Below are 14,212 nucleotides of genomic sequence, written 5' to 3'. Positions count from 1 at the left end.
ATCAGCGTACCCGAATTAGTTAAGAACACCTCTCAAGTTAACGTCAGCAAAAATCATGTCGGCCTGTGTAATCGAAGAAACACGAAAATAAATTAGAGCAACAGTTTTACAAGTTCAAAAACATTAGTTAAACTGGGGAAAAATTTACAATACAACTTTTAATTCTAGCTCAATCTAAAAATATATATTAAATTCTCAAGGATTGAAATTTATTTATTCAAAAAAAAGTGTGAGTTTTATAGATATACGGCTCCATGTGATCATCAATCAATGTAAATCTTTTTTTAGCATACTTCTGAACCACTGTGCATTGGCTGCGCACGCAGACGACTTCAAGTTGTCCAACCAAAAACAGGCATCAGCCGATGCCGATGACGATGACGATGCCGAAATGCTCGACTCACCAAATCAGTCGAGTTCCGAACGTGCAGAGGAAAGCACATGAAAAGCGGGTGGAAATTTGAAAATTTTATGAAAACTGAATGAAAGAAACAAATCTCGGGAATCATAATCATCATCAGCGCATCGAACGTAGAATACGAAAACAGAAATCAAATAGAATTCCAAGTGTGTGCAAGTTCCGGCATTAAAAATTATCTTCATTCTGTGTTCCTGTGAGTGTGTGTGTGTGCGTGTGTGCCAAGTGTGTGCGTTTGATCACATTTATCGTATATGGTCGGTGGCCGGCCGGCCGGCCCACTAAAAAAGGCGGCGCCTTTTGAATTTCCATTGCATCGGAGTTCGACCAAAAGACCATTTAAGCCTTGTTAGATGGATATGGATGGGATTGGAATCGATGGAATCATCATCTGCTGCAGTGCTGTTGGTGTCGGTGTTTTGCGGTAGTGAAGACTGCGCTCAAACGGGTTTCGGTAGAGGGCCGCCGCCGTTGTTGTATTGCCGCCTGGCGGCCTTTTGATCTGGATCGTAACGAATTGACGGGAGATAGAGATCCCCCCTCCTTCACACTATCCACACCCCCCACCGCATTGAGGCCCATTAACAAATCACACACAACAGATTCACATAGACAAAACGTTTTCCAGGAATAATCCAAAAACAAAAAAAACAAAAAAGGAAAATGTAGATTCTAAATTGTGGAATGACAAACAAAAAAGTATTACAAGAAATCCAAAAAAGAAAAAATTTAGAAAAAAAAACTGCAAGCAAAAAACACAACAACAAGATAAAAAACAAAACAAAAATTTATTAAAATAATAAATAATCCTTAAGCATAATCTCAATTATAAGCCAGCATTTTTTGATATAAGAAATTAGTTTTATAACAACAACAACAACAACCACAACAAATTCAATTAGCTTTTAATAATTTATTAACACCCACACAAGAAGTACTTATCCAGCGCCAAAAAGTAGACTATAGCAAACAACAAAAACAAATTACAAAAATGCCATCACAAGTGAAAAGAATTTTTATCATATTGATCATCAGTCAATTGAGTTTGAGTTGGAGTCACAGTCAAGTGGATCAACAACAACAACAACAACAGCAGCAGCTCCAATTGGATTTAAGCAATCCTCAACTGATGCCATCACACAATAGCTCATTGCTCAATACTCTAATGTCAAGCATTGGCCAAGGAGGCGGAGCCGGATTAGGAGTAGGAGTTGCACCGGGAGTGGCAGCAGGTGGAAATCAAATGAATCAATTGCTTAGCAGCAGCACAGCCATAGCACCAGCAGCTGCAGCGGGAATAGCTCCAGCACAAGCACCACCAATGTCTGGAATAGGTGGAGCAGGAGCCGGAGGTGTGGCTGCTGGAGGAGTTGGCGGCTACGGTTTGGGTGTAATGACTGGCGGCACGCCGTGGCATTCGAGTGGTTCCTCCATAGCCCATCATAGCCCAAGCGGACATCATCCCGGACATGTGCTGACTGGATTGGCCAATTTGGGCATAATTGTGCCCAGAGGGAAGTCTATTCCCGGCATAGGTGGAGGTCTTGGTTACGGTGGAACCATGCTCAATCCGGGCGTAGGAGGAGGAGCTGGCATGGGTGGTGGCGAAGCGGTCAACAATGCCATGGATATGCAAAATCTATACAAGTAAGTCCCAAATGAATGAAAAGTGGGGGGTAGAACAAAGGGAATTTCTTTTTTAATTGAAAACCAGAAGGGAAAATTCTTATCAATTGATGGAAGACATCAAATTTGTGTCTGTAAGCGGTTTTCCCCTGCGTTTCTATGGTATTTTTTCTTCTGCAGCTTCAGCTCTGGGCCGATTGCCGATTGAGCAATCCTTAACAACAATTATTAAACATGACCTTTTATTATTTTGAATCGTCTCTGACTCTGACTCTGACTCCACTCCACTTCAGTCCACTCCAAGTTGAGTTAAATTTCACTGTCTTGCTGATTTTTCTTGTCTTGTCTTGCTTGAACTTTGGTCTCATCGTAAAAATCAAGATTTTATGGTTAATCAGACTGAGGCAAAGGCAAAGGCAAAGGCAGGCCAACAATGTCGATGATGTTGCTCAGGGCCTAATTAAGACACAAAACTTGCGAGAAGCAATCAAAATGAACAAATCTTTAAGGGCAAAACTCGAAATAAACACTCACAAATACATACACACATACACAAAATGGTTTTTACTATATTTATACAAGAAATTTTTTAAATGTTTCCATTTTCCAAAGGCAAAATAATTGTAGAGACTTAAGAAGAAAATCTTTAAAATGTTTCCTAATCCAGATTTTTCCTAAATATGTGAAAAAACTCTTTTTAACCATTCTCCAAAGTTGCTTTTGGGTTTTGATTTTAATGTTAATTTAAATTTTCAACTATATTTTCTATAACAATAAAAAAAAAAACTATTTAAATTCCTATTTTCTAAAAGAATTAATATCTTTATTCTATATATGTAAATATAGTTAATTCATCTGGATAAAATTTCAAGAAATATTAAAACATAAACTTCAATGAAAAATGAAGTTATTTATACGTTTTTATCTGCTGTTTTCTGTTTAAAAATAAAACCTGATGAAGTTTAAAACATAAGTTAAAAACATTAGTTATTAAAGTCTTTTTTAATACTTAATACCAAGAAATTATAGATTCAATGTTTTGAAATTGAAATTGGGTTTAAAATAGTTTTCGTTTAGAACTTCAGGGTAAAAATTTTCAAAACTATTACGATGAGAAGCTCCCAACCTTGGGACTGAAAACTGAAAAAGTTAGTAAAGTCCTTTAAATACTAAGCTTAGCTTAGTTTAGAATATGCAATTTCAAGATATCGAAATCAGAAATTGCAGCAGTTCTTAAGTCCTTTAAATACTTAAGACCCAATTGATATGATTTCAATATTTTGAAATTTCATTTGCTAAGTTAAGCTATTGGAAATAGTTTAAATAATAGTTTAGTTTTATAGTTTTATTTTGATGACAAGTTCAATTTTCCTTTTAATTTCTTTCTTTAAAAGTATAAATATATGTATTTAGGTCTTTAAGACCTGCTAAAAATATTTCTAAAAATTTGTGAATTCAAATTGAAATTTATATTTACATATTTAGCTGTTTTCTTAAAGTGAAATTTCATATTTTCAATATACAATTTTAAGAGCTGTGAGATCTTCGCTGTTTTCATAAAGAAAGTTTGTTTATTTTTATTAAATATATTAGATAATTTGAAATAAATTTAACAAAAATATTCAATGTGCTTTACTGAATTGCAGTTGTATTGCTTTTTATTCAGTTGTATGCGCTTTTCCTACACCTCCTCAAGTGGAAACACAATAAATAATTGTTGGGGGAAACAAAAAATAATCCTTGACTTGGAAATTTGTAGATCGAAATCTTTACAAAATTGTCAAAACTGTACGTAAATTTTGAAAAAAACGAGCAATATTAAAGTTAACATGTAAAAGTGCAAATAATTAAAAAAATTCAGCATCACCGGGAGAGCGACTCAAGGACTCGGGGTTGAAAATAATTGCCGTAATATGAACAATAGAATAGTTGGGATCATTGCTATGCTTCAGGAGAATTCCCTTGATTGAATCCAATTTGTCATTAGCTTCCCGATAGAGCTTACGCAGATGAAGCAATTGCAATTCGTGGCACTTAAAGCAGGCAGAGTCCTTTGGCTTGGAGTTATTCGGAGAAGGTCCCTTAAGGCATAGACTTGACTTAGCATAACGAGTTGAAATAAATTTTGGTAACGGGTGATCCTTGCAGTAACATGAATTACCTAATGATGAATTTAGACGAAATAAATTTTGGTAACGGGTGATCCTTGCAGTAACATGAATTACCTAATGATGAATTTAGACGGAAGGCTGGAATTTTTGCGGTTTTTTTAATCGATTTGTGCTTTCCGACACTTTCATCTTCCGAATCGGAAGCGGGGGGCAATTTAACATTTTTACTTTCTTCACAATAGTTCACTTCCGGATGCTTACAGGACAAATCGTCATTGTATGTTTTGGCTTTTGTTCGTGGTGCGATAATAGAGATACTGCCACCTAGACTTCTACCGCCAAGATTGCCGGGTCTATTGCACTCCAGTGCACCACGCATCTGCTGGAAGCTAATAGTCGAATGACTTCGTTGAAATTCCCTGAAGTTGCGATTCAGTCCAATTGCTGAATTCTGTCGCATCTCTTTGGCGTTGTATGGCCCCCCTTTGTCATTGGCCAGAGAGAATTGATAGAACCAATTGCAAAATTCATAATGCCCTGCGCCTTTCATTAAATTCTCCACGGGTACATCACGATTAATGCGCAATCTTACAAATGAGGCGATTAGCAGGCGAAAATTATATTCATATTCATTTGTCGAGTTCGAGAACAAGTGAACTTTGCTGAACATAATCGATTTTGGATATAAACGATGCAACAACTGGCAGTAGATGGCGCCAGTGCGCAATTCATTAAGATACATTACTTCGGTCTCCAAAACCTTGGATATCCAAGCGGTCAAGCCACGTTGCGATAGTGTATCCTTTTTGCATACGATCACATTCTTAGCACGTATGGGGTTGACCTTTATGTACTCCCGACGTCTTCCTGCCAGGTTCAACATCTTTAAAATCAGCTATGGTTCAATGGTGTCCGACCTGGCAAAAGATTATGTTCCGATTTGTTAACTTTCCTGCAATATATTACAAGATTACTATTTCTCTGTCTAGCTCTAGTCTTTCTTTACTAATAATATTTGTTTAGACTCTTTCATTGAGGCGAATGAAAGTTGTGTGATATCTAAAGCAAAGCAACTGGATCAGACGACTATATCATAACATTTTTCACATTGTATATGCCGAGCTGAATCTATTTATCTTCGACAAACCAAAGCTTTTCTTAGAATTTCAAAAATTTCTCTTTTGATTCATTTTTTGGTAGTTTATATTCAGTTTGGATTTTTATGGCTAATGATAAGTAAAAGTTTTCCTTTAAGATGTACTTTCCCCATAAATTGAGAGCATTTGGTGTGAAGAAAATTTTGATATATTTTCAGAATCTTAAATTAAATCTAATTGTTTCTCACCAACTCACCAACAAAAACTCTCTGATAGTTCGTGGAATTGAAGAGTTTATTTTTGTGTGTGGAACTTCACTTGAAATTTTATTTTATTTCTTAAGATAATTTGTCCTCTTCAAGAAGTGGAATAGAATTTGTTTACACTCCTCCAACCAAAGAGAATGCGATGAAGATCATCGTTTCGTTTGGGGCATCTGTTTCGAAGTGGCTTTGATCTGGTCGGCAAAGTTAATTGCCAAGTCAAATAAATAATCAAAATATGCAACAGTCTCAGAAGCAATAGCAATAGACAGATAGAGGGAGAGGGCAACAGAGTGGGGACCACCCCTTGGCTTGGGCTAATCAGTCTGCTGACAAATGCAACATAAATCTTTTTCTCTCTTTCAAATGCGAGGACTACTGTACCCCAGAGTAAGGTGGCGTTTTTTTTTTTTTTTTTTTGTCTGTTAAACAATAAAGTAAAATTATTTATATTTTTGTTTTTGGTTTTCGTGCGGCTGTCAGCCAAAAACCCAGATGCCAGCGAACAGCAGCAGGAAGGTAACTTTTGGGGCGAGAAGGATGGCAGTCAGGCTAGGTCTGGGCCTTTTTTATGATTATTAGCCGAAAGAGGCAGCGGTAAAGCGTAAATTTTACTTACACTTCACATTAATTTGCCCACACAACAGGAGCAACATCACCGACATCGCCAACATCGGCAACATGGGAACAACAGCAACAGCAGCAGGCAAAAGGGTGCCATGGGTTATTATTTGTCATTACAGCAGGCAAAAGCCGTAGAGAGGGGGAAGCGAAAGAGCCACAATCCTGGGGGAGTAGCCACACATTTTTTATTATAAACTCCAAGCGGTATTGGCATTGGAGTAGTCCGAGACCAGTTGAGGAAATGGGGTAGAAAGTGTTTCAGTTACTCAGTTCTCTCTGTCTATTTCTCTTCTATTTTTGTTTTTTGCTTGCTGTCCAGACAACAGAAATCGATAGACGAGCAGTTAGCAGAAGTAGGAGGACGTCAATTCCCTTCATTACCCATTACCATTGTCCATTTAGACCAAGCTTGATTACAATTAATCGGCTTATTTGCAAAAAAAACAAGTAACGTTTTGTTATTTTACCATTCGACTACTTGATGGTCGGTCATGTGCTGTTTCTCCTATGACATCTCAGGTTGCCTTTTTTTTTTGCCTGTTTTATTGATTCGGAAATGTCAGCAAATATCACGAGAAGTTGCATCAGGCAGACAAATCAATGTGAAGAAATTACCATGGATCATTAAGGTTTGGAGTTGATGCAATTATAGACCAGTACATTCATGTTTCCACTCCCAAAAGTATGCAATTCTATTGAAAATTTGCAAAGATTGTCTTATGGAGTCTGAAAAGAGGTTCTACGGCAACAAATCTAACTGTGGATTACCAAAAGTGTTTCCTAAGTTGTATAGAGAATTTCAATTTCTGATCCAGTGATTAATATGTGATCAATATGAACTGAACTACTCAACTTTTGATTAGCAATACATTTTGGGTTCGAATTGCAATGCAAATCCTTCAAAATTAACACCTGCTCAGCTTGTTCAATAATCATTCCCATCGACAAGATGCAATATGTAAATCAAGGACAATTCCCGACATACACACACACACACACACATACGCACAAAATCTGATTAGGGGATGTAATGAAAATTTAATAATTGCCAACTCAATGTACTCGATGAAATGATGAAATCTCCAGCCGAAAATCCAAACCAAACCCAAGCATCCTACTCAGAGGGTATCCTTTGGCCTTTTACACAATTAATCTCCTCTTCCTCTCTATGGCAAATGTAAGAAAACAAAAAACAGAACACAAAAATTAGTAATCAGGAAGCAAGAATCTGGAAATCTGAAGTTTCGCTTATATCAGGGTGGTTTGGTTTGGTTTTGGTTTCAATTTCATTGTCGACTGGGGAGGAGAAGAAGAAAAAAAAATACAGCAAAAGGCAAATAATGTTATAATGTCTTCTGTCTCCTCCCCTCTGGCTGCTCTTTGTCTCCATGTCTGTTTGTTAACAGACATTTATGACATTATACGTCGCAAAATTATGTTGTTACAGGGTAACACACACACACACACAACGAAAATTGAACCCTCCCCTTCACCCTTTGTCAGTCAGTCAGTTCGGGCATAAAATCTGTTTAATTGTGCGTAAGGCAAAACGACGAATCGAGCCCTTCTTCTTTCCCTTTTTTGGTGATTTTTTTTTTCTTCGCCAGTAAAGTTAAATATTTGTCAAGCAGTAATTAAAACTTACTTACCGTTTCTTTGGTTTTCCGCAAACTTCAAGGGGAAGTGAGTGAGGTAGATTGTGAGAGGGAGATACAGATACATATGTATCTGCAAAGATCTCTTTGCTTTTGTGTGTTCTCAGGACAAACAAAAGGACATTATCAACATCTCTACTCAACAACTATGGCAAAGTTTTTCCAGTTGGCTTTTCTTTCTTTTCTTTTCCTTTTCTTTTCTTTTCTTTCTGCTGTTGTTTGGTCTATAAAAATGTTAATTTGCCCTCGAGCAAAAGAAAAGCTTTTTGTTGTGTCGTTCCTCTCGAAATTGACGATAACGATTATGTGCAAAGTTCCAGCCACAAAATTAAAAAATATCGAGGGGGGAGGACAACATTTTTTCTCTCCTTTTCTCTCTCTTGGTTTTTGCTCCTGCTGTTGCAGTTGGCATTGGCCATGTGGCACAATCAACGAAACCCAAAAATTTATTTGTCTCAATACGACAATGAAGACAGGCATCAGCATCAGCATCAGCAGCTGCTGGACCTGCCCCTTTGTGTTTGTGTAGCTTCTTTGGCAAAAAAAAAAAAGAAGAAGGAAATTGCAAGGTATAAACTTATTTTCATTTATTTTTCTTTGCTTAATATTTTGTTAATACTCTTGCCAAAGAATAGAGCAACTCTTAGCATCAGTTTGTTACCAATTCTAGTATAGAAAAACATATTTTCCAACATCTGTTTGAATACTTTATAAGGTAGACTTTAATGCTTCATTAGTCAACACTTTTTAAACCATTCTAAAAGAAAAACAGAACATCTATGTATTTGCTATTCAGAAACATTACAAATCTATTTCAAAATATCTTATATTTCATTGGCCTATCAAAATTTTAAAGCTCTTTATTTAAATAAAATAACAATGTATTAGTTTTTAATTCTTTGCATTAAAAATTACTTTTCATAGACGTCTTAAGTCTAAAATACTTACTTCTTTATTATCTTGACATAATTTGAAGCCTGTAAAATCAAAACTTTCTTAAGTTTTTCGAATCTTGCATTAACATATGCTAAAGGTTACTTGCACGAGGTTAAAGCAGTTTGTATCTTAAGCAGACTTTGAAGAGCTTAAACCAGTTGAGAATTAGAGCTTTGGTCTTGGCTTGACTTGGGCGACTTCTTGTTAGAGCATTATACAATTCGTAGTCTCTTGAATTTATTAGAAGTTTTCTAGCAATTTGCCAGGCGTTTTGGCATTTGGCTTTTTTTTTTTTTTTTAATTTCGGTTGCTTTTGATGGCTGCGTTTTATGATGTCATTTGCCTGCTTTGCTGGACGACTTCTGCTTCATCTTCTTCTTTTTATATTCTTCGTTTCAGTGTTTGTTGTTTGTTTTGTTGAAAATTCATTTATCCTTTTGTAAGGAAAGCTGCTTGTACTGCTGCTGCTGCTGCTGTAATGGCCATAAAAGTTGAGTTGAATTGAGGTCTTCTTCTTATTTTTTTCTTTTTGTTTCGGTGTCATAAATTGAGCTCAATAAAATTCCCTTTTGAGACTGCATTTATTTATTTGGAGGGGTTGCATTAACATTAACAGGAACGAACGAACAATAGACCGAACGAAACGGCGTAAAGATGAATGGTTTTGGCTCTAGATCATTTTCCCATGGCAAGAAAGAAAATGCATTTTCATGTAATCAAACCAGGCAAATGACTTAAACAAATCAGGGAGAGAGGAAGAGCGAGTGCGAGAGAGAGAGAGAGGGAAAGGAATTCAAGCATAAAGCCGAAAATCAAACATTTTTCTACCTTTTTTTTTTCTTCATTTTTCTCGTGGTTGTTGTTCGTTAAAGGTGTAAAAATTTAAAACAAACTCTTTGGTTTTGATATTTGTAGGATGCAGTTGAATGGTTGCAAGTGGCAAGAAGATATTGCTACTGCTGCTGCTGCTGCTTTCATTTCTTGGATTTGTGTGTGGTTGTATCTTAAAAGTGTGATGGCTTTCGAGTTGCCTTTGATCTTTGGCTATATATGTATGTATGTGTGTGTGTATGTAAATTGTGGCATGAGGCAACGCTTGGACAAAGTTTTTCTTTTCTATTCCTATTCCTGTCTGTCGGCCGTTCGTTCATTCGGTTTGACTGTCTCTCTGTTTGTCTATTTCGTCTATTTGGCAGCGCATTGAGGAAGTTGCATCAAAGACAAACACAACACAAATTTCTACACAGTTTTCAGGGACCTTGAAGTTTGTCTATTTTCTTCTTATGGACCTTGAGGCACACTCACACACACACACAGACACTCACATCAAAAGACTATAGATCAAAGTTGGATTGGAAAAGGCAAAGAGATACAGAGTTTGCCTCTTTTGTGAGGCAGTTCCAGCAGTTGCAGTTGCATTCTACTTGAGCAGTTTGACCCCCAAGATTACAAAAGTTAAGAATATACTTTGTCATCAAGTTGAAGGCGAAACTTTTGACTTACTTATCTGAGCATATTAGATTGAATTTTAACTAACGCAAAGAAAATTCTAAACTCAATGCAATGGAGAAAATGTTAAAACGATTTGTCAACATTTATTTTCTACAATCCCAACAATCGCATCATTTGAGCTTCTCAAAAAGATTGTTGTCCTGTTGATGATGATTTTCTTAAGGAATGTCGAGCTTTCTTGACCAGTAGTCCGACCTCCCTGACTTGTCTTGTTCTTCTAGCTCGGAAAAACCTTCTCAACCTTTTAGAATTCCTCAAATATTTCAATCTCAAAGCACAGGTGCTTCAATTCCTAAGATTGCGAAATTAGAATGTTCCATTTCAATTGCAGGAATAGTTCCTTTTATTCACAGAGTTCACTTTCTGGCAGATAATCGCCACTTATGGGTATAGGTCTTTAGTCATACATTTCTTCTAAACCTGGGCTTGGCTTTCTTTCTCATACTTTTCTTCTGGCACTCTTTTTTCCCTGTCGGCAAAACTTCAAGAGAGGGAGTGAGGGAGGGATTGGGGGGAACAGGTGAGGTTGGGCTTTGATGTTGTGAAGGCTGCGACCGCCCAACCTGCCGCCTGTTGCTATTGCGGTGGCTGTTGACATAATTGGAGTTTTTGGATGGTTGGTTGACTTGGCGATGGGTTCCGTTCCATTCCGCTGGTGGTTCAGTTGGCTGGTTGGTTGGTTGGTTGGTTCGGTTGGTGGGCCATGTTCATGTTGTCACGGCTCGACACTCACTTTGCGGTACTTTAAGAGGCCCGGCACATAATTTGCGCAAATTAGCGACAACCAGAAGAGTCAAGCGGCAAACGGCATGCCGCTTGAGCTTCAGCTTCAGTTTCGAGCTTCAAGTTGGGGTCTTTAAGCCTAATTGATGTGATGCTCTCTCAGGCCTTTTTACCTTTTCTAATGGTTTAGTAAGTATTTGCTTTCATCTCTCTTTGCCTCCTCTTTGCTGATGCTTGAAAGGTGTGACCAAGATGATGATGATGATGCTAGAGATAATAATGTCGGTGATGATGCACTTGTTTGTCTCCCTCTCCCTCCCTCTCTCCCCTCTTTCTCCCTGAGGTGTTAACTCTTTAAGGGCATTGGGCGTGACTATTATTTGTCGTCTTATCGAAAAGATCGATATAAATTGCCAATTTGACCCTGAAAAGCCAGACAAAAGGCGGCGACATTCAAAAGGCATTTCTACAACCAGAATCAGTTATGGAAATGAGCAACAGAAGAAGAAGAAGAGAAGATGCCGCCGCAGTTACCCCAAAATGCTTGGCATTTTAATTCAATTTGTGGTGCTTGTAATTCTTGGCAAGGGATTTATTTATGGGATACAACATTCGAGGATGGAGTAAGTTTCAAAACAACAAAGCAAACAATTGGTTCAATCATCAAATCACATGAAAAGGAGACGTTAAAAGTAAAGTTGGCTAAGAAACTCTGAGGTTAAATAGCTTGAAATGACTTGAAAAAAAACTTTGGCTAATTTGGAGGACAATTGTCTCGATATTTTAATTTGAAAGACTTTAACGTTTATTTCCATTATATTATAATTTGAGTTATTTCTGGATGTGATTAGAATTGTTTGTCTCCATTTTGACAGATTCTTCTTTGAAAGCATAACATAGCCACTCGACTTTTATTTCCATGACCCCTTCTAAGTAGATCATTTCCACCACAAATATATCCACTTGACAGAGCGTTGGGTGATCTCTGAAGACAGACCAGACAGACAACACCATGAATCTTGCCCCCCATTTGGTTGGATCTTTCGTTTTCTCATCGCGAAATTCAAGAGCAAGAATGGATGGACCTTGGAGGCCTGCAGCATCAGTCTTCCATCCACCTCTCTACCCTCTCTACCATGGAACTGGGCGAACGGATCCACCGCTGATTGACAAATGCAGTCAGCGAGAAGTGAAGCGCCTGCGTCCCCCTCCTCCTTCTTTCTTTCCCCCTCTCTTTCTCTGTCGTTGCTGCTGTCTTGGAAGTAAAAGGCAGGCGCAGTGCGTGTTGATGGATGGGACATGAACGTGGGTCGGACCAAATGACTGACTGACGATTCACGCCCCAAATTAAATGAAATTAACACGCGTTTAATGTCAAACAAGAGACTCTAACTCACCTGCCACAATCCGTCCGCCCTGGTTACCCCCTTGGCTCTTGTTGGTGCTCCTGCTTTGATTTTCCCCCAGCCAATTTCCTCTGCCTGTTTACTTAATGACGTTTATATGTCTTCTCCTTTTCTCTCGCTCTCGCTCTCTTTCTCTGTCATTTGTCGGTATTTCTTCTACGCGGCTGTCATAAAACGATTTGATTAAAGCGAACACGCCGACCAAAAAGAGCAACAGGAAAAATAAAGAAGAAACTATCAGCTGGAACTGAAAATGGCTTTGGCTCTCTGTTTTCCAATTAAAAATGCAGTCCTGTCCTGTGCCTCAAGCAATGCCTGGCAAAACGTTTATTTTCGGAAATCGAAAAATATATATCGAGGGGAATCTCTCTCCCGATGTAGAGTCATCCAGAGCTCCGTAGCACAACTCAAAAAGTGAGAGTGAGAGCCCAGAGCAAACAGTGCACAAAAATGTGGGAAATGAATTCAAATAGTAATACGATTACAACGAATATGGTACATACACTACACTCAGTTTAAATGAAAAGCAATTTTCGGAATCCAGAAAGTTTTCCAATTATCCGAATCCAACACAGAAAATATCATGAAAAAGTTAAAGAATAATCTTACCTTTTAAATTTTTGTCTTTAAAATCTTCATTCCCTCCTTAAAAACTGAAACCAACAACTATAAGAAAACTTTGTAAAGATTGAAAAAATATTTCAAAAAATATAATAAAAGGTCAAAGAGATTTCCATATCGGTCTTAAAGTTAGAAGATCAGAGAATACCGAATACGAATGGTTAATGATTTCCAAAATATGTTTCATCAATGGAATTCAAGTCTATAATCGATTTGATTCTTAATAATCCCATATCCAAAAACAGGAACTTATGGGACCTTATGATAATATAACATTTTGCCTATTCTAAAGAACATTTTGCAATGTCTTCTCACCTTGCCAACATATCCTTAGCTAACTACAGGGTATAAATATTCGATTTACACGAAATGAGTGAAAAAAGGAGAAACCCGAAAGAACAAAAAAAGACAAAACAAGAAAAGAGAAAAAAAAGTAAAAGTGGCGGCAACGGCGGCACAAATTCTTTGTAATTAGTATTAAAATGTTTTCCGCTACATTTTCACTTGATTTTCCTCTCTGCTAGCTAGCTGGCAAGCTATCTGGCGAAGGGAAGACCCAGGCCCAGGCGAAGGCCTTCTCCTTTCTGCTCAGTCCGCCAGTCAACAGTCAGCCAGTCAGCAGTCAGCCAATTCAGTTCACTACAGTTCGGTTAGTCGTCAGTCAATTTGTCTATGTGCCCCGAGGGCGCTTTATTCTCTGGCTCCGATGCCGTTCCTGATGCTGCTTCTGCTGGTTCTGATGCTTCGCGCATGATTGAAGGCAACATGTGTTTCGGAAATTATGCAAAATTGCCTTCTGACTGCTTTTTGCTGTTCATGCTGGGGAGGAGGTATGTAAGAGAAAAGGGGGTAAAGAGAGAGAGAGAGTCTGTATGTGTGTGTGAATGTGCGGCATGCCAATGAATGCGACTGCAGTTTTCCTTCTTTCCGTTCTGTTTGTCAAGCCATCGACTTTTAGCTATTTTGCATTTGCTCATTATCATAGTTCATTTCATAAACAATTAATAATGCTTAAGCGCATCTTTGGCGTTGACAAGCCAACAGCCTCCCCTCTCCATCTACCCCCTTCTCCTCTTCCACCCAATATCTGTCATGGACTGCGGCGTGTGGCCAATATAAATGGGATTGCATTTTCGGTTGCCTCGTCTATTTGGTACGATTTTGGCCATTTGTTTGGCTTAAAACTCACAACGACTGAAAAAGAAAAACGGAAGTTGTTA

General features: G+C 37.9%; 2 protein-coding genes across 3 annotated transcripts in view; one reads left to right on the top strand and one right to left on the bottom strand.

Annotated features, from left to right (window-relative positions):
• The first annotated feature begins 435 nt into the window (after window positions 1-435).
• Wnt4 (Wnt oncogene analog 4) overlaps window positions 436-14,212 on the top strand; it is a 29,780-nt gene continuing 16,003 nt past the window's right edge. For both annotated transcript variants that reach the window (XM_068284159.1, XM_068284158.1), the window contains exon 1: window positions 436-2,065. In XM_068284159.1, the coding sequence (XP_068140260.1) occupies window positions 1,410-2,065 (656 nt within the window). In that variant the 5' untranslated portion in view covers window positions 436-1,409. The remainder of the gene's footprint in view (window positions 2,066-14,212) is intronic.
• On the bottom strand, window positions 3,673-5,204 carry Mst27D (Male specific transcript 27D). The gene is made up of 2 exons (XM_068284181.1): window positions 4,270-5,204; window positions 3,673-4,205 (listed from the first exon to the last, which is right to left on the bottom strand). The coding sequence occupies exons 1-2, from the start codon at window positions 5,036-5,038 to the stop codon at window positions 3,892-3,894; spliced, it is 1,083 nt and encodes a 360-aa protein (XP_068140282.1). The 5' UTR covers window positions 5,039-5,204; the 3' UTR covers window positions 3,673-3,891.

The sequence above is a fragment of the Drosophila tropicalis genome, unplaced genomic scaffold (genome assembly GCF_018151085.1).
Source record: "Drosophila tropicalis isolate 14030-0801.00 unplaced genomic scaffold, ASM1815108v1 contig_302, whole genome shotgun sequence".
Lineage (NCBI taxonomy): Eukaryota > Metazoa > Arthropoda > Insecta > Diptera > Drosophilidae > Drosophila > Drosophila tropicalis.
Note: the sequence above shows the minus strand (reverse complement) of the source record. Positions and strands in the feature narration are given on the sequence as shown.

What these genes read in the sequence shown, in the direction of transcription:
- Mst27D (XM_068284181.1), bottom strand. Translation starts at nt 5,038, where the DNA reads ATGTTGAACCTGGCAGGAAGACGTCGGGAGTACATAAAGGTCAACCCC. An exon ending in CCGTCTAAATTCATCATTAG is followed by an intron (nt 4,206 to 4,269) that starts GTAATTCATGTT and finishes ATTCATCATTAG; the next exon opens with GTAATTCATGTTACTGCAAG.